This window comes from Hemibagrus wyckioides, linkage group LG01, assembly GCF_019097595.1.
Source record: "Hemibagrus wyckioides isolate EC202008001 linkage group LG01, SWU_Hwy_1.0, whole genome shotgun sequence".
Taxonomy (NCBI): Eukaryota; Metazoa; Chordata; class Actinopteri; order Siluriformes; family Bagridae; genus Hemibagrus; species Hemibagrus wyckioides.
The window spans coordinates 15,585,593-15,608,209 of NC_080710.1; the positions used below are offsets into that span (position 1 = coordinate 15,585,593).

The window sequence follows — 22,617 nt, forward strand, 5'->3', positions numbered from 1 at the left end:
CTCCCTGTCTCTGTCTCGCGCTCTCTCCTCCTTTTTCCTGAACGAGATTAAAAAAAATAAATAAATAAAAAAAACCCTCCCCAACCATAGACAAGTACCCCGTCCTATTCTACACCCCTCCCCAAAATGACAATAATGAAAAATGAACAAATAAACAAAGAAGAAGTAAATTTGTACTGTATTTTTTTTTCCTGAAACAATGCAATGTTTTGCAATGTTCAAAAAGAAAAAAAAAGCAAGGTCATTAACAAATAATAATAATAATAATAATAATAATAATAATAATAATAATAATAAAATAAATAAGCAAAATAAAAAAAATAAATCAACAAAAAACATCTTAATCACATTTTGAGGACACTGGTAATAATTCCATAATAATCATTTAATAATGATTCATGAATCGTAATCAAGCAGTGTAATAAGAGAAACAAAAATCTATAGCTTAAATTATTCGGAAGGTAATTTAATGGATCGGCTAGCTAATGGAAGTATTAAACATGCTGATTAGATCTTATGTTCAAGCACCTGCTTCTCAATAACAGATAAAAGGACACACAGACAGTGAGACAGACTGAGGGATGGCGGATACACAATGTCCTGAGACAGGTGGGAACAGACTAAGCCATGAGAATAAGGGATCTGTATCAGATGTAGAAAAATGTAGAAAAAACTTCACATCACATATTATATCATTTTAGCCCGTCTGCAGCTAAAGCTCAGTGGAGTCTCACCAGAGACCTCTACAGAGGGTTAAGTTTGTGGAAGGAAAAAAATAAAAATAAAAAGACAGTCCTTAAACCAGTTCATCATCACTTTCTTTCTCTCCATTTGTCTCCTGTTTGGGATGGAGAGATGTGAGAGGGATGGAAGGAGAAGAGGGAGAGGAAGTGGAGGTCGGCTGCCCCTGAGCTGAATTATCGGAACTTCTGCTGTTTCTGTCTATGCTAACCTTGCACTGATCTGTTTCTCTGGACTCGGCCAATTTGGGCTCTGCTTCATCTTTCGTTTCTTTCTTTTCTCCCTCACTCCATAGCTGTTTGTCTCGAGTGGGAGAAGAGGGGGCAGAAGCTGGGTGGGGGTGCTCCTTGGCTTTACGGCTGGCATCTCGGAAACTGGCCAGCGGGGGGCGCAAACGCACGCCACTGCAGGTTGAACCTTCTATGGCCTTCTGAAGCTGTGGCAGAAACACTTTGTTCACATTTATACATAAACATAGAGCATACATTTCAATGCATATACACAGTGACATTTGATTTATTCGTTCATCTTTAGTAACCGCTTTATCCTGGTTACGTTTGCAGTGGTCCAAAAACACTGGGCAGAAAGCCTGGACAAGAATTTACCCCAGATGGAACACCAGACCATCGTAGAGCATCATGTACACTCTCATTTACATTTAGGGGCAAGTTAGAGTAGCCAATCCTCCTACCTGAATGATACAGGACAGAGAGAGGAAATCAGAGAATCTGGAGGAAACCTACACGAAGAGGTGGGAAAACAAAACCTCCACCTACTCCATACTCCTGAGCTCATGATCAAGCCAGGGACCCTGGAGCTGTCAGACAGCAACACTACCCACTGTCCCAGAATTATGAACTTAATCATTAAAAAAACAAGGAGAAACAAAACAAAAGGCAAGGAATATGAGAGTGACTCACCTCTTTAAGTGCTACGACCCCAACTAGTTTACCTATGCTGGTGACATAAGCATGACTGAGACCCAGCAGAGAGAAAAGTGTGTGTGTCTGAAAGAGAGAGACCGAGAAATGTAGGTATAAATTAAAGTCTGCAGCATGTACTATATATAATGACAAAATAATGGCTAGGAAAAAAAAATTGCCTTTCTTTCTGCAATGGTCTAGAAAACATGTTATCAGCCAGTGTCTTGATGCTAACACAAGACCAACGCAGATATATAATTAGTGTAGCTTTATTTAAGTTCAGTAACATTGTTCCAGCCTGCGTATTTACATGAAGCTACCTTATGCAGCGATGTTCTCTCCACCAACTGAAACGGGGAGGGATCGATGCGAATCTGATCAATATCGATCGGCTTATCCAGCTCAGCATCCTCCCAAGCTTTGATCTGTAAAGACCAATCAGAAGCTGCATCAGCGATGATGTTCTAATGACTGATTGGATTATGCAGAAAAGAAAGGAAGAAATAAAAGGATCATTCCGCTCACCTCATCTGGAGTCATGCTATCTGTTACAGGAGCGGGCGGTGTATCCTGGCAAAAGACATAAAGAGTGTTTAGTTTTTTCACTTCTCTGAAACGATAGCAAGAAATACAACAAGTGAGAGAAGGACAGCAAGAAGAGGAACACAAGACGACTTTAGAATTCATGTTAAAAATAAGAACAGCATTTTTTCATTCCACTTCACAGCTATAAATACCGTAGAACATAAATGATGACAAATATGACAAATGGATTGCTTAGTCAGAGAAACAGTGGTTCAGTGGCCTAGAAAGCGGCAAATGGCTAAATATGGTAGAAGTGCTGCTGAAGATGCAATATAAGAAAACGGAAGAATTTGTCTCCACCTAGTGTTATACTGATACAGTAAAGGTTTGTGCTTAAAGTAAAAAACAGCAGTGAGACGAAACCACCATTTCAGATCAACCAGGCCAATGTAGTCATCTTTCTGACTTTCTACCTTTATTGTCCTTCATGCGTATGTGTGAGATGCACCTGTGACTCAGGCGGCTGTGACGAAGATGAGTTTGACAAGAGGCGATGAAGTGCGCTCCTCATGATCCCGAGTACACCTGTGATGAATCATAAGATCAGTCCAGACACGAACCGTTCTACTGAGGCTCTCAAGCAAATCCGTATATCCTGTCTGTTTCATACACTCTCAGAACCAGACAGATATTAAAGAACTGCATATGCAGTGATAAGTAATCAGGCCAGTCAGTTTGGGAAGAGTAACTAGGGAACGACATAAAAGGGTCTGTAATGCATTGGGTGTGGAAACTAGAGAAATGGCCTGCAGTGGGTTCAGAAGAGGGACGAGGGGACTAGAAGAAAAAGCCTGCTGTGCATTTGAGAATGGTATTAGATTACTAGAAAAATGGGCCTGGAGTACATTTGGAAAAGGTAATAGAGGATTGAGCATGCCATGCACTGGGAAGGCAGACTAGAGGATTAGATGTAAGAGGCTGTCCTGTATTTGGAAGAGGAACACTGCTACTAGAGGAAAGAGCCTGCAGTGTATTGGGGCATGGATCTAGGACACTTGAGAAAAGAGCATGAAGTGCATTTGGTTTGGATAGATCAGGAAATCTCTGATGTATATCTAACTCTCTCTCATTCTATGAACTGGCTTCTGACAATTTTATTCATAATTATTGTAAGTAAAAGAGCAGAGACACAAATACCACACCTGAGCCAGACTCACCAGGTGCTGCGTGATTGGTGGGATCCCCCACAGTGTCCAGTGGGCCGTTGTGCTCCTCAGAGACTGTGTTTTCCTGCAAATTAGTTTAAAGAGCACCAAAACAGAGATCCAAGTTCAGGTAAACTGTAAACACATAGTCTCATCTTGATTTTTAAATGTAACTGAAGCCCGATAAGGACAGGATTACTTTCACTGAGTGACATTTGTAATAACATTTTTATTTCATCTCCTCTGAGAAAGAAGTCTGGATGGCAATTCATTTACAGTGGGGCAAGACTGTTTCCATGGGATTATTTTTCATTTATTTCATATTTATAACTATAATTTGGCTGCATGCCTATAGGTTTCATTAAAATAACCCTTTTAATTTCCTGATTTTTTCTAACACACAAGGCAGGATCTGTCTGCAGAATACTGTCGATATGGCAAAAATAGTGGAAATAATGAATTTATCCAGGTCCTTTAAATTGAATTACACTGAAATTGTAGACTGTGCTGTGTGAATGCATCATGGCCCCAGTCTCACCTTTTCCTTGCTCTCCTCTCCTCCTTCTTCATCTACCAAATTGAAGGACTCCCAGCTGACCACTGACCCTGGACTGCGCATTGCCTGACCTTGGTTAGCAATCCGTCTCTCTGCTGACAGCCACCAGTCATAGGCTGCTTGAAGCTCACACCTCTCAATAGAGCCTAACAAAATCATTGACTCTAAGGACAGAAATATGTTGTTATGTTCATGCTGCATGTTCTGTTCATTTAAATGCATTTGTTAATATGCACAAATGTTTTATAAATACACAGTATACTCGTTACACTACATCTGGTGAGGTTTAAATATAAAGGTCTTTGATTCACACAGCCTTTTCAGAACTGTTCAGCACAACACTGTTCTTTAAAATTGGGGCAGAGAAGTAAATGCTTACATTAAATAGTTACGATCAAATGCTTTGTTATTATACAATACATTTCTTTGTAATCTTTATCTGTCCTAAAGATACAAAGTTCAGAATACCTTTAGAATCAACTACTGGGATGGTTTTGAGAGTAGTGGTCTGCAATAGGTGAAGTAGTTCACGGTACGTGGTCTGAGGAGACAAAAACTTCACCTTCTTCACCATGATGTCCTCCACACAGATATTATACTTACTGAGAGAACAGCAGAGGTCAGAAATATCAGGTTAAAGGATGGTCTCTGAAAATTTCTCATTGAAATGAATGGAAAGAAGAGATCAATGAGATGGTTTTTCAGTGTGTGTGAATACCTGATGTGTCCAAAACCAAGCTCGGGGAGATAGGGGAGCTTTTTGACCTGGATTATAGAATCATAGAGAGAAGGCTGCAGGCCCTGTGCCACCATGTTAGCCAGGATCACTGCCACCATCATGGGTAGAATGTGAGAGATCTGCCCGGTCAGCTCAAAGCATATCACTGCTGTCGAAACTGTGTGTGTGACCGCTCCGGTCATCGCTGCGGCACCTAGAGAGCCAGACAATCACACAAATGACAAAAGGTTGCAGTAAATAACATGAGATAAGATTAAATAAGATTATATTGGATATTTACTCACCAATCACAGCGTAGCCACCAGGTAGGATTCGGTAAACAATTCCATCAAAGAGAATACCATTCGGAAAAAGTGTGGCCATGATCTCTCCCACCAAGCGGCCAAATGCAGCTCCTAAACATTTAACATTTAAGCATCATAAACACATGATTCAGTCAGGTCTTAACCCCATCAAATACATTACTATTGTGCAAAAAATGGAACTAATCTCAAGGCTAATCTCATTAAGACTTACGAACCAAGAATAAAGACAGGCATGAAGGCGCCTGAGGGAATAGGCATCGTTGTTGATACTGCAGACATCCAAAACTGAGTCAGAGTGGAATATAAAGACACCAGGAAGGAAAAAGAATAAGGCCAATGTTACCTTTGCATTTTAATGCAAGCTCTAACAAAGATCTGCCAGTAAATCCTGAAGATCCTGTCTAAAATTTTGTTAAGCCTACATTATGAAATTGCATGGCCACGTGTATGTAAATAATGTTTCATTATTTGTGCCCATAACATGTGTAATTGTGTACCTTCATGATGAAAAAGAGAATGAGGATGATGAAGATGCTGACTTCTGAATGGAACCAGGCGGCAGAGCGGCCCAGGCCCGGTTCCAAGGTGGGGTCCCAGACTTTTGTCCAGGTGAAATTATCAAACAGGGAGTTGATACACTCTCTCGGCATCAGCTACACAGGGAAGAGGGAAGATAAAGTGGCAGAGTTTCAAATTTTGAAAAAAAGCAAGGTCAAGCACACAAGTGCAGCTCATCAAAAATACCTCTGAGCCATAAACCCACTAAAGCTGTAAAGTGAATCACAGACAGAGTGAATCACTTACCTCACCGGCCATAAACTGTCCGAAGCCTGGCGGAAATGTGAAGGTGGCAATAATGAGAGTCACCACACCAGGGTAAATCAACCGACTAAAACACACACACACACACACACAATCCTGCTATAAAAGTGTAGCAATTAAATCATATAGTGATGCATGTCATATGCAAGTAAACAATAATAGGAATCAAACATATAAATTATGGATATGAATATACGAGAGAGAGAGAGAGAGAGAGAGAGCGAGAGCGAGAGAGAGAGAGAGGGAGAGAGAGAGCGAGAGAGAGAGAGAGAGAGAGAGAGAGAGAGAGAGACTATATCAAAATTTGTAAAACAGGAATGCATGCATATATGGGATGGTTTCTCACTATTTTGTAAGGAATTGAGTGAGTGCTGTTTGTCTTCTCATGAACAGAACAACTTGTCTGTTCAGATAAACAAAGAAAGCCCCCAGAAATCCACATGAGATCCTATAAGAAATACAGCATCATTTAGAGAGACATTAAACACACACACACACACACACACACACAGCAATAACCCCTGCAGAATAATGAACTCTCATTCATAAAATACGGAATTACAGCTTCACATTCTCTGTTAAATAGAACAGCTCTGCGTGTATTATGCTAAACATACCCAATGACAGCAAACGCTGGCAGCTCCTGCAGGTCAAATGGAAAGTCCATCCGGAATTTTGTGCGGAACAGAGCTGTAATTGTGACTATGGGAAAAGAGCAAACAGTGAAGCTCACCAACAATAAAAATATTCATCAGCTCAGTGAATTGTGAATTATGAATTTATATTGCCCCATTAAAAAAGATTTTGCGTGCATGCCCAACCAGAGTCTTTGTTCCACACAGATAGCACTCTGAATATAAATGCACTGAACGTAGCAGCGAAGTATCCTCTCCAATAATTCCTCACAGCAAAATAGGTGGATGTGACCTCAATACTGAACAACACACCTGCAAGGGAGAGAGAGAGAGAGAGAGTGAGTGAGAGAGAGAGAGAGAGAGAAAAATGACGAGTAAACAGTATATTATATAACATCTGTTATAGCACCTGCTGTATGTAACTTTTGTTATTGATTACTGTGAGTAATATGATTAGGAGAAAATGATTTGTATGTTACCAAAGAAAAGGAACCTGAGGTGAGAAACAGCAAGAAAGAGCAAAAGTGTGTTTTACCTCCGAGAGGAGTGCCAAAACAGCAGCCGACCCCTACAGCACACCCCACTGTCAGAATATCAGTGTAACCATAGGGGTTCTACTGAGAGAGAGAGATAGAAAGAAGAATGAGGGTTATAGAGGACTGAAGGGAGAGAGGATAAGAGGAGGAAAGTAAAGGAACAGCTGAGAGAGGCCAACGTGTGGGTGAGAGAAAAATAAAATGGGAAATTTAAATGAAATGAGAAAAGGAGAGAGAGAGTTGGGATGAGAGAATAAAGTGAATAAGAGAACAGGAGAACAGTGGGGGAAACAAATGAATAAAGTAAGTAAATCATTCCAGAGAACCCAGTGAGGAGTTTCAACCAGATAAAAGTAAATCTCAGGCCAAACTCAAAACACAAAACAAGCACCAACTTTACATTAGCTGCCCTTAATAACTGTGTCTCTAGAGTGGATAGATAAATAGGTATTCTGAGAGAGAGAGAGAGAGAGAGAGAGAGAGATTGCTGGTTTGGGGAAAAAGCTGATGTATTACTGTGTGTAATTATATCATCTGGATGTAATTACAATTGTTATTATGGACAACTAACAACAGGTTGGAAGATCCACTGCTCAGAGCAGAGCAGAGTGAGAGGTAGATACCGGGGACTCACATTTCTCTCAACTCTGATCCCTCAGAAGCCAGTGTGTATATGCTGCACATATATAATGCACTGTACACGAAAGCAGGAGTTACTTGCCTCCCAGGGGAGCACCGAAACAGGTGCCTACTCCCACTGCACACGCACACACCAGCAGGTCCTTAACATGGGCACTATTCTGGACGGGGTTAAGAAAACAACGCAAAGGCATACACACACACGCAACACACACAAGCCAGTAAAGAGAGTTAATACTCACACTATTAATACAAAGACTAGTAGTGAGAGACAAGACTTGAGGCAGAGTAAATAAGAGACATGGAGAGAGACAGATAAGGAGAAACAGAGGGACAGCAAGGGTGAAACTAAATACATCACAAAATAATTCAAAACATAATACATAACAGATGCAAGCATACCTTGCAGATGATCCAAAATGTTATGTCACAACATGTACAGTATGTATTATTGCTCTTAAACACTGCTTTGAGGTCAGAGCTGCCATCTGAGCCGAGTCCAGCAGTAACAGCTATTAGTACTGACGGAGCCGCAGCATTAACATGCTCACATCACAGACTCGTGTCTAATGGTGGGTCATTTTTTTTTTTTATTCACAGTCTTATAAGAAATGAACTAAACTATGCTTCTGTTGAATACTTACATACATTTGGAATGAACTACATTTATTGGTACTTTTTTTTTAAGTAATGCTGTTTTACAAAATCCTTAGTTAAACGTACATTTGCATTTTATGTATTTTATACGTAATCACTACACAGAAGCTGATTTGCAATTAAATGATTCATTTTTTTTTTAACAGGTGGAGTTGAAGAAATCTGGAGAGTAATTTAAGTACTATAAAAAGCTAAAAATCCTAAGCCAGTTTAGGGATAATCCTACAGATTTATTTTTCACTAAGAGTAAATTATGCACACATTCTAAAATGGGCAAGTACGGCTACTAATAACATAATTATAGTGTGTTTGAAATATTTAATGACAACATAAACTGTTCTTTATTTTCATTCCTCATAAGAATGATAATAAAGGCATGAATAACCCACCATATATGCTGGTGCAGCTCAGCACTCAAGACACAAACACAGTGCAGACCAGAGGCTTTACCTCGTACACTCCCGTGAAGAAGGACATTACTCTACTCAGCACAGCAGCACAGATACTTGCAATGTGAACAAAAGGGCCCTGGGGGGAAAAAAGACACAGACAAACATGTGAAATTATTATTCACTATTTTGGCCTGTAAATTTACAGGAACTCGCTGGCTACAGATAGTTAATAGTTAATAGTTAATAGTTATAGAATTCTTAATGCAATATTTGTTTACAATAATTACAAAATCTAATATATCTTTCAACGCAGGCTTTTTGGAAGGTTTTTTGATGTAGAAAATAAAACACATCAGATCTTGTTCCACCTGTGATATAATGTGATATAGCAAGCAACAGGATTCAAGTGAAAAACAAAAAAAAAGAAAGAAAAGATGTAAAGTAACCTGGTTGCAGATGTGTGCTAACTCCTTAACTAATACTTTGTTAATAATACACCTTTTGCTTGTATTACAGTGTTCTTTCTGGGTGTAAGTCACTTAGCAACTTAGTAACTTAGCAAATCCGGATTTTGTAATTTTTTTCTATTCTTCTTTTAAAAATACTCTAGATCAATCAATACAGCAAAGAGTTCTCCTGTGCACACCCTTCTCCAAGTCAAACCTTAGATTTTCAATAGGATTTAGATCTAAGCTCAGTCTGGACCATCCCAAATATTGATTATCTTCTCCTGAAGTCATTCCCTTGATGACTTGGATTTGTGCACTGGGTTGTAATCGTGCTGGATCTTTTTTTACTTCAACTTCAGAGAGGTTTTATGCTAAAAAAGATTCATCCATGGTTCCCTCTAACATGATTAGAGTAGGAACAACATTCTTCACCATGGTTATGGTCTTTTTTGGGTGATAGGCTGCCATTCTTTTGTTCTAAATATAATAAAGTTCTACCTTGGTCTCATAAGACCATAACACACTTTGCCACATGTTTTGGGGTCATTTGGGTGAGCCTGGGTGTTTAATGAGTTAATTTATTTATTTTTTGTGACCAAGGACTTTTTAGAAAAACAAAAATCAAGTTTCATTGGTTATATATTTAATGATTTATTTATTACCCAACACTGATCTCCAGTTTACACTTGTAATTGCACCTGATTATAACCATAAATTTATCCTTACTATAAAAATGGATGACTAACAAATGCCGAGAGAAATTCCTGTGCTGCTTCAAGTAAATGCTTCTGGCAACATAGATTTACATTTCAAATAAACCAGCTTAATAAAAAATGATCTCAAAACGATCTTTTACTGAATTATTACAATAGTAACGTATAGTAAATATAAAGTATTTTGAGATATATTCTGCTAATGGAAATTTTCCCAGAATAGCAGGTGGGCTATGGTATTGATGTGTAGAACACATTTACAGTATCATACATGTTGGAACAGAGTATTTGTTTGAGAAATGATAGAAATTTAAAAGAACCTCTTTTCCCAAAGGCATGCCACTGCCCAGGCTGGCAGTCAGGCCAATGACTTTAGCCACAAAGGCTTTTAGAGTCAAATATTCCTTCAGCACAACTCCGCGTAGAATGGTCTTCATCTCTGGTATACCAGAGCCTACATGGACATTTAGAGGGAAGGCAAAAACACAGAGGAAAAATGGTGACAACAATCATACAGTGTGACCTTAGTATTAGCCGGTTATATAGTATAATAGTAGTGTTATATGTTATCTGGGATAAGAAGAAATGGGAGAATGGGAAACCTACATAGACCTACAACAGATGTTACCACTTCCGGCACCAATGATAAAATAAAAAAACATCTCTCATCAACCACCATATTCAGGGATATATGTTAGGGATAAACAGTAACTTAACTTTAACTTTAGAATTTTTTCTTTGTTTCTATACTTCTGTACAACTGCTTTGAGACAATATCTGTTGTTAGAAGTGCAAATAAATACATTGAATTGAAAAATTGAATACAGTCTATGAGAGACTTTCCATAGCAAGTAATATAGAGCAAAATAATTCCTCTATTCATGCAGCACCTGGTTTTACCCAACATATAAAGGAGCTGTCTCCAGGGCTTAAGGATTGACCATAAAAAGATCAACAACAAATTAAAACTCATAATGTGCTATATCCAATTTGTCCACTGTAAATTCTTTATTATCTAGGTCTCACAACAGCCAGACTGATAGGGTCATGGGCTAATAAATGTAATTTTCTTTTATATCAGTTCATTTGAAAGATGCTTTTGTCCAGGCGGAGAAGGGTATTATTCAAAGCAGCTTGGTGTTACCTGGAATCATATTCCCACTCTTCCTAGCAGAAGTCCAGAGCTTTAACCACTGAGCCACCACAACATGATACTCCTGAATGCATCAAGCTAACTATGATGTAATGTCAGAGTGGAACGTAACATACTTGGAGAAGAACACTAACTGCTTTATTCTGTTTATGTGGACAAACAGGTGTCACATCCTACCCACACAAACTACAGGTCCCATTAAGCAATCTTAGACTCATGGCAATGGATGGATATAGAATCCATGCTTTCAGAATTAAAGCAACTAAAATGAATACAGTTACAAAACGGAACAGAGAGAGAAAGCCAGAAAATGGGACGAAGAAAAGCAAGCAGTACACACCTATAGCTTGTGGGGAGACCAAGTGGCAAAAGACAGAGGAAAACACAATGAGAATTATGGGATATGTGATCCAGGCCAAATACTGAAGTGGCACATTCCCTTTCAGCTCTGCATACATCCATTTGTAAGCTTCGGAAAAGAGGGAGAAAAGATTTTACTTGAGAAAAGTCATAAAAAACTAAGAGATTTAGATGAGATATAAGAGCATGCTAGAGTACCTTGCAGGCTCTTTGCACTGGCATAGTCCATACTCCAGCTGACTAGAGCCATGGTGAAACCCAGCAGCACCAGGAAAATCCAGTCCTCCCCAAGCTTTGTTATTATATACCTCTGGACCCGCCTCAGGCAGTCTGTAGAACAACATCCCCCACAGACAACTCACTATGAAACACTAAGGATGACTAAGGTAACATTCTGGTCTAGTCTGATCTGCTCAGGCTATAAAATCTCTGATCAATTTCTCTTGAGACTGGGTTATGTAAAGAGGACGATGATCCTATATCTTATATGACATCAGGGACTCCTCACCTTGGCATTTTGAGTAAGGTTGGGGTTTTTTTATTGAGGAGGAGTGGCTTAATCCTGGGGTCATGGGTCCTGTTTCTAAGGAGACACGATGCGCTCGGCCGTACCCTCTCCTGATTGCTCTAGCATGGCCAGCATGTCTTTTTGACTGGTTCTCGGTTAGCAGACGTGCGGCCTCCTTCTGGGCAAAATTACCCACCTGCTCCCTGTACTCTCCATACAGCTGAGAATAAAGAGCGTGAGATGACAAACAGATGTGAAGACAAGCAAAGAGAAATGAATGAGGTTTTCTGAAATGACAGTTCACAGGTTAGCTATAATAAATGAATAGTAACTGGGAGAAACATCTGAGGATATCTATAATTATAAATGTGCAACACTTCTTTCTTACAAACAAGTCACTAAGAAGGTCAAGTTAGAAATCATATTTACAGCTGTGTGTGTGTGTGTGTGTTTGTGTATGCGTAAGGATGATGCACTCAAGTGTACTTTAGTGTCACTCTAAAATAGGCTCAGGCTGGCAGAGCTGCATGAATATGAGATCCCCAGATCAACAGTCGCAACACATGCCTCAGAAACACACACACACACACACAAACAAATGCATGATCACACCCTAATTAGTTGCTGACACATTGTTCTTGGCAAGTGACAAACACAAATGAAAGGAAATAGAGAAGGAAGTTTATCACAAAGGATATTTTTCACCTTTTCTTCACTGCACATAATTTCTCTGCTTCACTTACAATGGGCATAAAAACTCACTGAATAAATGAGACCGAGATAAATCACGTCTAAACCTTTTTCACCAGCGTTATGGTCTACTTCTGGTGATGGGATTTTTGCACCCAACATACCTTTTAGAATTGGTCTCATCAGACCATAATACATTTTGCTGGATGATTTGGCAAATTCCTTTATACTCCTACTGTTCTATAAATACTATGCATGCGTTGCAAGTCAGACAAAACCAAGAAAATGTGAAGAAAATCTAAAACAGCTGATCTGATATTTATGTTTTCAAGTCATTTGCTTCTTTTTTACCTTTACTTAAAAATAGTAGCATGCATTTAAATACAAATTAATGCAATTTAAAATCACATACAATGTAAGTGGTAATTAAACTACTGTATAATTCATTCAACAATTTATTTGTCATTAGTCATGTCACTGATTTGGACAAGCTGCAATGCCTTGTATGTTCTGATACCTTTCTGACATAGCTATCTTGAACGTTTGCAGAAATCTGTGCTACAGCAGCTCTTCTGTGGGATCAGAACATCAACCTTCGCTCCCCACATGCATCAATGACCCTTCGGGTCCCATGACCCTGTCGCTGATTCACCGGTTGTCTATCCTTGGACCACTTTTGGTAGGGACTAACCACTTGCATAACGGGGAACACCCCACAATACCTGCCAGACTGTTCTCATAACATGTTATGGCTGATTGGTAAATTCACATATAGAGTGCGTGCAACCATGCTTGTTCTGATTAAGAGTGTTACATTATACACACACAGAGTACTGTTCAAAGGTCTTATGAATATAAATATACTAATGAATCTATTAATATACCAATAAATATATCAGTACTAACACTAATAAACTAAACCAAGTGAATATGTTGCGTAACTGTCATTTGCCTTTAGTTTCATTTATATTTAATCCTAATATGTTCTGTTTTGCTGGTTAATAAGGAAATCATCTGTTAAGAGAGACAAAATAACTACAAAATTCCTCGGAATAATTGAACCTACCTCCTTCGAAGAAGTTCTCTTAGGCATTCTGTATTTAGACTGTATTTATGCACAAATATGCTCTAAAACTGAGAAACTGTCTGTCTCTCTCTCTCCCCTCCCTCTTTTTTTCTCTCTCTCAGACACACATAGAAAGAGAACATTAATTACATTACATTACATGTAAACGCATATAGTAAATAGATAAGAGCATATAGTACTAGTTAAAGAGTATAGAAGACATATAATATTAGCTGTTGAAATACAGAAAGGATTAAATTTGAAGTTCAATAATGAATAAATTTGAATGAAAGCATCTGAAAGAGTGGACGTTGTATAAAACTGTGTGTGCATGTGTGTGACCAAGGTTGACCTCATCATTCTCTCTTTCATCTTGTCTGTTGACGTGTTTTTATGGTTGGAGGTCAGAGGTAATTCACAGACCTTCAGACAGCGTGAGAGAAACTTTGTCTGAGAACAAAAAGGTATTTAATGGCATCATCTCTGAATGGCAGGTTTTGTTTTTAGTGCTACTGTCCTTTCCCCCTAAACATGTTACATGACCTCACATTTTGGCCACATCAGGAATATTAATTTAAACTGACATAAATGGCTTCACAAATAGGATTCGCATTCAAATCAACATTTTAGAGCTGGAGCCTCAGTAAAAACCCTGGCTGTTATTGTGCATACTGCAGACTAAACAGTCCCTGAGCTATTTCCTGTGAACAACACCTAGGCTTTCCCATCTCGGTGCTAAGCACTCAGTGTTCTGGACTTCCTGTACAGTCACAGCTGTTCCACAAACCCTGATTCTCCTCATTAGATAATGACCTATCAAGGGTATTAAAGCAGAGATAACAGTTTTATTATGTTATAATACAGGTTTTGTCTGGAAAAAATAAAGTAGTCATTTGTTAAGGGTTGACTGAATAATCAGAATTAGCTAACCATTTTTAAAGCACAAAATAATCATGAAAATCATTAGATTATGAGTCAATGTATCACGGTTGCTAGGATTGACTGTAGCTAATAGTGATGCGAATATTGAGAATATCTTTATTTGTGTTTAATGTGTTTCACCTTGACTTTTGCAAAGTATCAGAAGACCTTGCGTGATGAGCGTCTTGACAGTTCACTGCAATTAAGGTCTTAAAGAAACAGCAGAGTGATAAACCATGAATTGTTCAGAGTTTTGTTGTTAATGTTATTAATGATTTTTTTGCACTGATTCTACAAAAGAGTGTGTGGTCTAAATGCTTTCTTTCACAAACTTCATAGAAGAATATTCATATCATTGTTCTCAGGGGATTTTACGAACCTAACCCTTTTATTGTTTTCTGTCCAAATTTTCCTTTTTTTGTGATTTGCTGACTTGAAGAAGACTTGTATATGAACAAGTACAATGAATGAATGAACTTTTTGGTAGTTCACATATTCTGTATTTTCTGTGCTCTGATTATATCTGACCAGCCCTATAAAATAAAATAGGCCACAGCATAAGAAATGCAGAATTAAAGCTCTGTTTCTTATGTCAAATTAGACTAGATATAGAACGAGGTTGAGGATGATAAGAAGACAGTGTTTTTTGGGATAGTTTAAAAACAGCTGGTGGATACCAAATAATCAGAATTAAATAGGCTATGGGAAACTGAGGGAACGTATAAATGAAACATCCAAACAATGGAATCTTCTCTCTGTTGAGCTCAGGAAAGCACTTCTGCTCTCTGAAGACCAACACAGAGAATGAGGAGGAGATTTTCAAGTCATTCAGACCCTCAACCTGAGACAACACACAGGACAAGAGTCTGGACTGGACCTATTTGCACATCACCCATTATCAGCCTGCACAGTATATACTGCACATGTTGCACAGACATTTCCTCATGCCTGCACTTCATTCAAAATACAAGCATACTGTTTTTGCCACAGATCTATTTATTCCTTACATTATATTTTAATTTTTTTTTTAAAATATATTTCTTCCCTTTCCTACCTTTATATTAGTAAATTTATGTCTATTTTAATTCTATTTTCTGTCACACATTTAAAAAAAAAAAAAAGCAATTCACTGTATCTCGTACCGTGTACCGTGGACAGTGAAGCATTTCCATTTTAAGCTACGGTATATTGATTATAGTCTTTCTGTATTAGGTGATCAAAACAGGCTATTGAATAGATTGCAAATTAAAAAATTGTGTGCACTACAGTGAACTTATTTCCCAAACATATAAATTTTTTGTGCAATTATTTACATGTAGTTGGTCTGAGAAATGAAAACCTGAATCCATGATGATTAACCTTTGACTTAACATATAAAATCTTTATTTTTTTTAATAAATATATATTGGGATTTTTAATTATGGTTATTTAGATTTATTTATCCCTATAATTTAGGGATTTGTAATTAATATAATATATATATAAACAAACATATTCAGATACTTTTGACTTTTGGCGGCTTCCTCGATAATAATAAATATTTTTAAAAGCTTTAGAAATAGTTTTAAGGGGCATGGTTAATTCTGACCTGAAAAAGAAGCTGGAAACCTAACTCGAACACAAGACAAGGGTTAAGATGAGTTTTAGGAGTTATTTTAGGGTCTGTGGCCCAGAAAATAAAAAGCGGTAGTAGGCAGAGTAGCCAGAGTAACAAGATGGAATCACTCAACAGATGAAACCTTCAAGAACAAGGAAACAAGACTATTAATTATGTGTCTGATGTTGAAGGTGTGATATCTTAATCTTATTCACTTGCTAATTATATTGTGTGACATTGAAGCATGACGGGCAACAGCAGGAAATGTGCTATGTATTGTCAGATAACGTTTTTCTACCACAAGTATATCATGAAAATACAACAAACCACACATAGTGTTACATTAAGCTGCTGTAACACAAGAATTTCCCTAATGGGATCAATAAAGTATCTATCTATCTATCTATCTATCTATCTATCTATCTATCTATCTATCTATCTATCTATCTATCTATCTGTCTGTCTGTCTGTCTGTCTGTCTGTCTGTCTGTCTGTCTGTCTGTCTGTCTAGTTTTTGCTGAAAGCTGAATATGACAAAGCCCTTATCTGTTCTGTCCAATAAATCTTTAAAGATGGACAACAAGGAAAGGAAGGAAAGCAGCGTGAGAAAGAGCGTGAGTGAGAGTTGCTCATGTGGACACAAGACATGAAGGTCACAGTGTCTTTGAGAGTTAATTAAAACTATAATAATCATGCATTCCTTTACGTGACTCCTCTGTGTATGTGTGTGTGCGTCATGATAAAATCTGACCCAGTCACTGACAGATTAGACACACACACACACACACACTCACTAATTAAAAGAACACACATAATAATAAATTCTTCCCACAAATTACCTTACTCTGGAGCAACCAAAAATATGTGATAGAAATGGCAAAACATGTATTTTTTTAAAAAACTGAATATAAGACAGAAATTCTGTCTCACAATCAGCTATGAAAAACTGACAAAGATCAGATTATTGCATAAACAAAAGATCAGATTATTTCATAAACAAAATAAGGACATTCTCAAGTACCAGTAAATGTGTCTCTCTTACAGACTCTTCAGCTCGGATTTAATCAGCTATACATTATACAACTGTGAACATGTCATCGCTGTGACACAGAAAAGAAAGTGGTTAACAGCATTAAATGTTAATAGCATGACATGTTTTGCAGAATCTAACTGGAAAGTGACCCAGATCCAAACATAATGAAATTCAAATTCTTTTTCTACAGTAAATCAGTGACAAACATGTCACAATAAATGATATAGCATCATAAAATTAACAGTTAAAATGACATTAAAATACTAAAACATCAATTATAACGTAACAATTCCTTTATTTTATAGTTGTAATAAATTGCAATAAACTCTATTCTGGGTCAATAAATAGTTCTAAAAAAATCTTTCCAGAATTCTTACCAGAATTTGGTCTAAATTCATTACTGCCTCAGAGGCTTCAGGACACTCGCTCATCCTGCTCACCTTTCCTATGCCTCTCTCTCTCTCTCTTGCTCAGGCCACTTTTTATCCCTCTCTTACATCTCTATCCCTGTCCCTTTAACCTTCAGAAAATATTCAGGTATTAGTAATTGTACCTGCCTTCTATCTGTCTACTGTATATATGGGTAGGAAACTACATCACCCACAATGCACTTGTGATTAATGTCCTGCGGCTGTAGTTGACAATGTGCTGTCAGCAACATTTAATACACAGGGCAGGCGTCCTACATGACCTGTTCATCAGTCAGATGGAAAAAAACCCAAAACTATAAATGGGTTTTGTTGTGCTTGTTCATACTGTACATTAACAAAACTATTTTTTTTCCATTTGTTGTCACAGATTCTGAATCGTAAATAGACTATATTAGCGTCTTTCACCAAGAAGCTCTGAACAGCATACTGAGTGATTTATAATGGAATTATATAAGTGTGTAAAATGTATTACAAGTTTACTCACAGAGTTCTCAACATCTTCTGAATAAGATTAATAAATGAAATGTTATTGCAGGTGCAATTTATTACCTTACGGAGTCTCTGTTAAATTTCCTTTTGAAAGAAGCCACAATAAATAATTCATTCATTTTTCATAAATACATTTTACTAATCCTACTAATCTTTTAAATAACTTTGAGAGTTTGTAGTGGTAAAATAATAATAATAACAACAACAACAACAACAACAACAATAATAATAATAATAATAATAATAATAATTATTATTATTATTATTATTATTATTATTATTATCAGTAGTAGTAGTAGTATGATAGATAGATAGATAGATAGATAGATAGATAGATAGATAGATAGATAGATAGATAGATAGATAGATAGACGGAATAATGAAGGAATAAAAACTTTCACAAATGATCAGAACTGCAACAGAGAAGGTTTCATATTCATTTTCATATTTATTTTTAGGGGTTTAAACCCTCTCTTGTTCTAGTTCCTCAGAACCTTAATCTCTGAACCAGCATATGAAATACCTGAAGGTTTGTACAGTGACACTAATTATATTGAAATGTATTTCAATACTTTCCTTTGTGTCAGTATTAAACACTATAGACTAGCACACAAGCCAACTCTGAGTCTACTGTCGTATCTGTGCTGTGATCTAAATGCAAGATAATTTACCCAGCCACAACTTTATCCAAATTTAGGAATAAATCCCCTTGAGAGTGGATGTTCTCAGGTGAAAAGCTTCACATCTTTAATCACAAACCCTTGAGGCATATGCTTTACTAATGTTCAGCAAATCACAAATGAACATAATGTGCCAATTTCATTACTTGGCACAAACACACACATGCACACAGCCACATGTATATGTTCCAAATAAGAAGAAAAAAATGCACCAGTTTGACTTATAATAAAGAGATCAACACAACCATAAAGCCTATTTATAGAGCTGCTGACAGAGCTTTACGCCGATGGGAGTCATTCCGTTTGCAGGTATCTCTGATATGTGCGTGCATGTAGGTAAAGAAAAATAGAAGGACAGACTACTATCAGATCCTGCTTTTGTACGGCACATCGAGAGGGAGGCCAGAGGATTGTCTGAGAGTGTGAATAAAGTCAGACAGCTGAGTATCGGGACAGAAGAGGAGAGGGCATGGCTAGACATGACACTGCTTTCGCACCAATGCAAAGACACAAGTCTCTCCAACACTCAATTCCTTTCCAACACAGAATTCATTTTCATCCTGCTCCTCTCCCCTCCTTCCCTGGTACCCCAGGGCAAAAGTTAGGCCATGTGTTGTAATTAATAAGCTGAGCCCATGCTTTCTGCAGCTCTATGCTGAAGAGAATTGGTGGATGTATATTTAACCTGCATGCTCAGGTTTCCGCTCGCACACGGCCACACAGATGTGGAGCGTGTGTTATAGTCAGCACTCATACTCATACACAGCTAACAAGCTGAATGGAGCAGCTACACAGCCACTGATCACCGTGAAATACACTTTATACGTCCCTGAAAGTGTTCATTCAATTCAGGCGTAAAACAATTCTCAGTCTAAAATTATAACCAGAATAATGAATCCTCACGTGAGTGCTTAATACCATATAGGGGGGGTCCCAAACAAAACACGGCTCAAGATGCTCTGATTGTTAAAGCAAACGAGATAGATATGGTTGAATAATTGAAATTAAAAGCTGTAGTATAATACAATATAAAAAAATACAATATAAAAAAAAAGAGCAAGCAAGCAGAGATATTTACTTACTTTTGGTTTGGTGTAATAACATGCAGCAGGAGGAACCACAAGAAACACATCCAAAACACAGCCATGATCAACAAGTCACCGGTGGAGGTTCTAGCCACCACACAGCTACTTTCAGAGAGCTCTCAATATGTCACCACTCAGAATAGAATGGAAAATCAATTAAAGTGGGAGCTATTGGAGACCAGCACTTTAAAGGCCGTTATTTAAAATGAATTCAGTTTGGTAGATAAGACTGTTCATGTTATCATAGTTCATCTCAGCAAGGGCTCCACACACAGCATGTCAACAACGTACCTGAGCACAAAGTAACTCAAAGGGCAGGGAGAGATACAGAGGAGAGAGAGAGAGAGAGAGAGAGAGAGAGAGAGAGAGAGAGAGGGAGAGAGAGAGAGAGACTGACCAGGGTTTGCTGATATCTCAGAGCTTTCCTTTGCGATGCATCGGCAGCCATCGACAAGCTTACACTGAGCCAAAAATAAACATACACACCGTCCTGCTCCTGTATTACAGTGCCTGGAACACACACACACACATACACACACTGTCTCTCACACACACACAAGCAAAAATATATACACAGTCTTGACCACCTGTAACAGAAAAACACACCAAAATAACTAGTCACATTTACATTATGGCTCCTTCATGGTTAACGCTGCAGGTTTTGTGTACAATGACACACACAGTATAGACATACATGACATTTCTGTTTCAACAACACAAAATAACACATTACAAGGAGTACAAACATTCAGGTCACGTACCTGAAAATCCCGGGACATGCCAAGAAATAGATTAAAAATAGAAGAATGGAATTGTGAAAGGTCTTATCAGTGACATCCATAGCACGTCAAGCAGATGTCAGGTGAACGATGGAGATTAGGGATGTGGTTAACAGACAGAAAGTGAGGGAAAGTGAAAACAGACTATGTGAATTTATGTATGTTTTATATATATAAATAATATATAATATATTATATTATATAATAATATATAAATATATAAACAAAGTTGCAGAAGAGAGAAAGAATAATAGAGAAGACAATCATAGAGAGGTATTAAATTACACATTAAAGATGTGACAATTTCATTAAAGTGATGAAGACTGTGTGAAGAACAAGTGTGCTTTAAGAAATGAATCTGACAGGTAAGATCATACTTTACAAGCGACTTTTATTTTTCTTACATTGCATCTCACACCCTCAGCTCCTCTGACAGCAGACCGCTTGCATTACCTCACACCAGGTCCTTTACAACCACGCTCCCCTGCAGAAAGAAACTGACGAAAGGCATACTCAAATATCTTTACTAATTTTATAACCTCGGCTGGAAACTTTCTCTTCACGCAATTTTATTCCTTTTTTTCTGCTTCTTAAATGTTTTGTATTGTTACTTTAGGCTAAACAATTTATAAAGTGACTATATAAATCACCTGCTATATTATAGGTCTGGATTAGCTGTGCACATAAATAATAATAAATGTGTGTGTGTGTGTGTGTCCATGTTAAAGTAATAATCGTTTAGACATCTCTGCCTTTAATGCTAGCTTTGCAGCATGCCCATTGGCATCATGCCAGCATATTAACCCACCCCTCCCGCCTGGATTTCCGTTTTGCTTCCTCTCTGCTCCCCTCAGACCTACATGGGAGGTTTTTGGAGAGGACACTGCTTCCCTTTAGGGTGCCCCTGTAACCTGATGAGGGTCTGTGTGTGTGTGTGTTTAGGTAGGGGCGGGAGTCTCTGCAACTTTCGCCTCATCAGAGAGGAGGAAGCTGAGACACACTGTTCAGGGGGCAGAGCCAAAACCTACCAACTCTCACACACAGGCTTTAAATATGACTTGCCTTGCATATTAAACCGCAGCTGTGATTAGTGACTGATGGACTACCTCTTTAGCTATTCAGGTATTTCATATCAGGCGGTGAGGGTGTCACCCATAAATCACTGTAGAAATATATTTAAAAAAAATAAACAAATAAATAAATACAATGTGGGTTTTGAGCAAATTATATCCAGTACTACACTATAATATATAATCATTTAAGCTAAATAAAACAAGAATAAATTTAAACAATGATTCAAATAACATCCTTGTGTTTTCTTGTGCTGGAATCCTGGCTTTTAGACACATTTTTTTAAAAAGTCCCAGCAAAAAGACAATGGCAAAATGGCCCGAGGGCAGACAGGACACTGTGCACCTTACGAACTACTGTCTAAACACATCGTTCTAGACATGAAAACATGACAACAGGGAAGCGTAACGTGATCAAGAGTGAATCACAGCAGTGGTGGTCATTCCATCAGTCACAGGAGGACGGCAAGGCCACAGAAAAAAAGCAGAAAATGGACCCCCGTAGAAAGAAGACAGGGAAAGCACAGTGGGGAACAGTGCAGACAATCTAAAGAGAAAAAGTACAAACTACATTCTTAAACACTGGAACTCCTGCCCTTCAACAGACAGATTAGAACCGAATTATAATTTGTTCATTGAGATAAAAGACAGAATATCAGCACTGCCCTCACATACAGGTGACACTGACCAACTGAGTAAACCAACTATTCACATAACCTACTACAACATGACAAACAAGCAGAATGCCCCCAACACACACACACACACACACACACACACACATACATTGTGGCTCAATTAAGGTTCAGGAAAACACAATGGTGGTAAAAAAAACAAAAGCAAACCTGGACAGGCAATCATGCAAACATCCACAAACATACTCAAACAGACAAATATAAATAAAACCATTCTAGCTTT

General features: G+C 37.9%; 1 protein-coding gene across 9 annotated transcripts; it reads right to left on the reverse strand.

Annotated features, from left to right (window-relative positions):
* Positions 1-290: 290 nt before the first annotated feature.
* clcn1b (chloride channel, voltage-sensitive 1b) lies at positions 291-20,360 on the reverse strand. 9 transcript variants are annotated; one of them, XM_058397402.1, is made up of 24 exons: positions 17,543-18,014; positions 17,154-17,232; positions 11,859-12,078; positions 11,549-11,680; positions 11,331-11,459; positions 10,158-10,291; positions 8,734-8,811; positions 6,987-7,065; positions 6,638-6,763; positions 6,434-6,518; positions 6,163-6,264; positions 5,799-5,883; positions 5,492-5,647; positions 5,210-5,279; positions 4,974-5,084; positions 4,669-4,882; positions 4,419-4,552; positions 3,933-4,114; positions 3,392-3,479; positions 2,698-2,774; positions 2,190-2,234; positions 1,985-2,089; positions 1,662-1,748; positions 294-1,177 (listed from the first exon to the last, which is right to left on the reverse strand). In XM_058397402.1, exons 3-24 carry the CDS (start codon positions 11,920-11,922, stop codon positions 797-799), a joined length of 2,664 nt encoding a protein of 887 aa, XP_058253385.1. In that variant the 5' UTR covers positions 11,923-12,078; positions 17,154-17,232; positions 17,543-18,014; the 3' UTR covers positions 294-796. The 9 variants fall into 9 exon arrangements, with proteins under 9 accessions (XP_058253339.1, XP_058253346.1, XP_058253329.1 ...); XM_058397356.1 differs by lacking the exons at positions 6,987-7,065; positions 17,154-17,232 and adding an exon at positions 7,709-7,787 and having other exon boundaries at positions 291-1,177; positions 17,543-18,025; XM_058397363.1 differs by lacking the exons at positions 17,154-17,232; positions 17,543-18,014 and adding an exon at positions 20,248-20,360 and having other exon boundaries at positions 292-1,177.
* Positions 20,361-22,617: the final 2,257 nt, after the last annotated feature.

Bases quoted from the DNA above. Each gene is read 5' to 3' on its own strand.
- clcn1b (XM_058397356.1), bottom strand. From the start codon at position 17,596: ATGAGCGAGTGTCCTGAAGCCTCTGAGGCAGTAATGAATTTAGACCAA. The intron at 7,788-8,733 runs GTAAAGCCTCTG...AACCCCGTCCAG, and splicing joins TCTTCACGGGAGTGTACGAG to AATAGTGCCCATGTTAAGGA. The intron at 2,775-3,391 runs GTGTGGTATTTG...GATTCATCACAG, and splicing joins ACCTGGTGAGTCTGGCTCAG to GTGTACTCGGGATCATGAGG.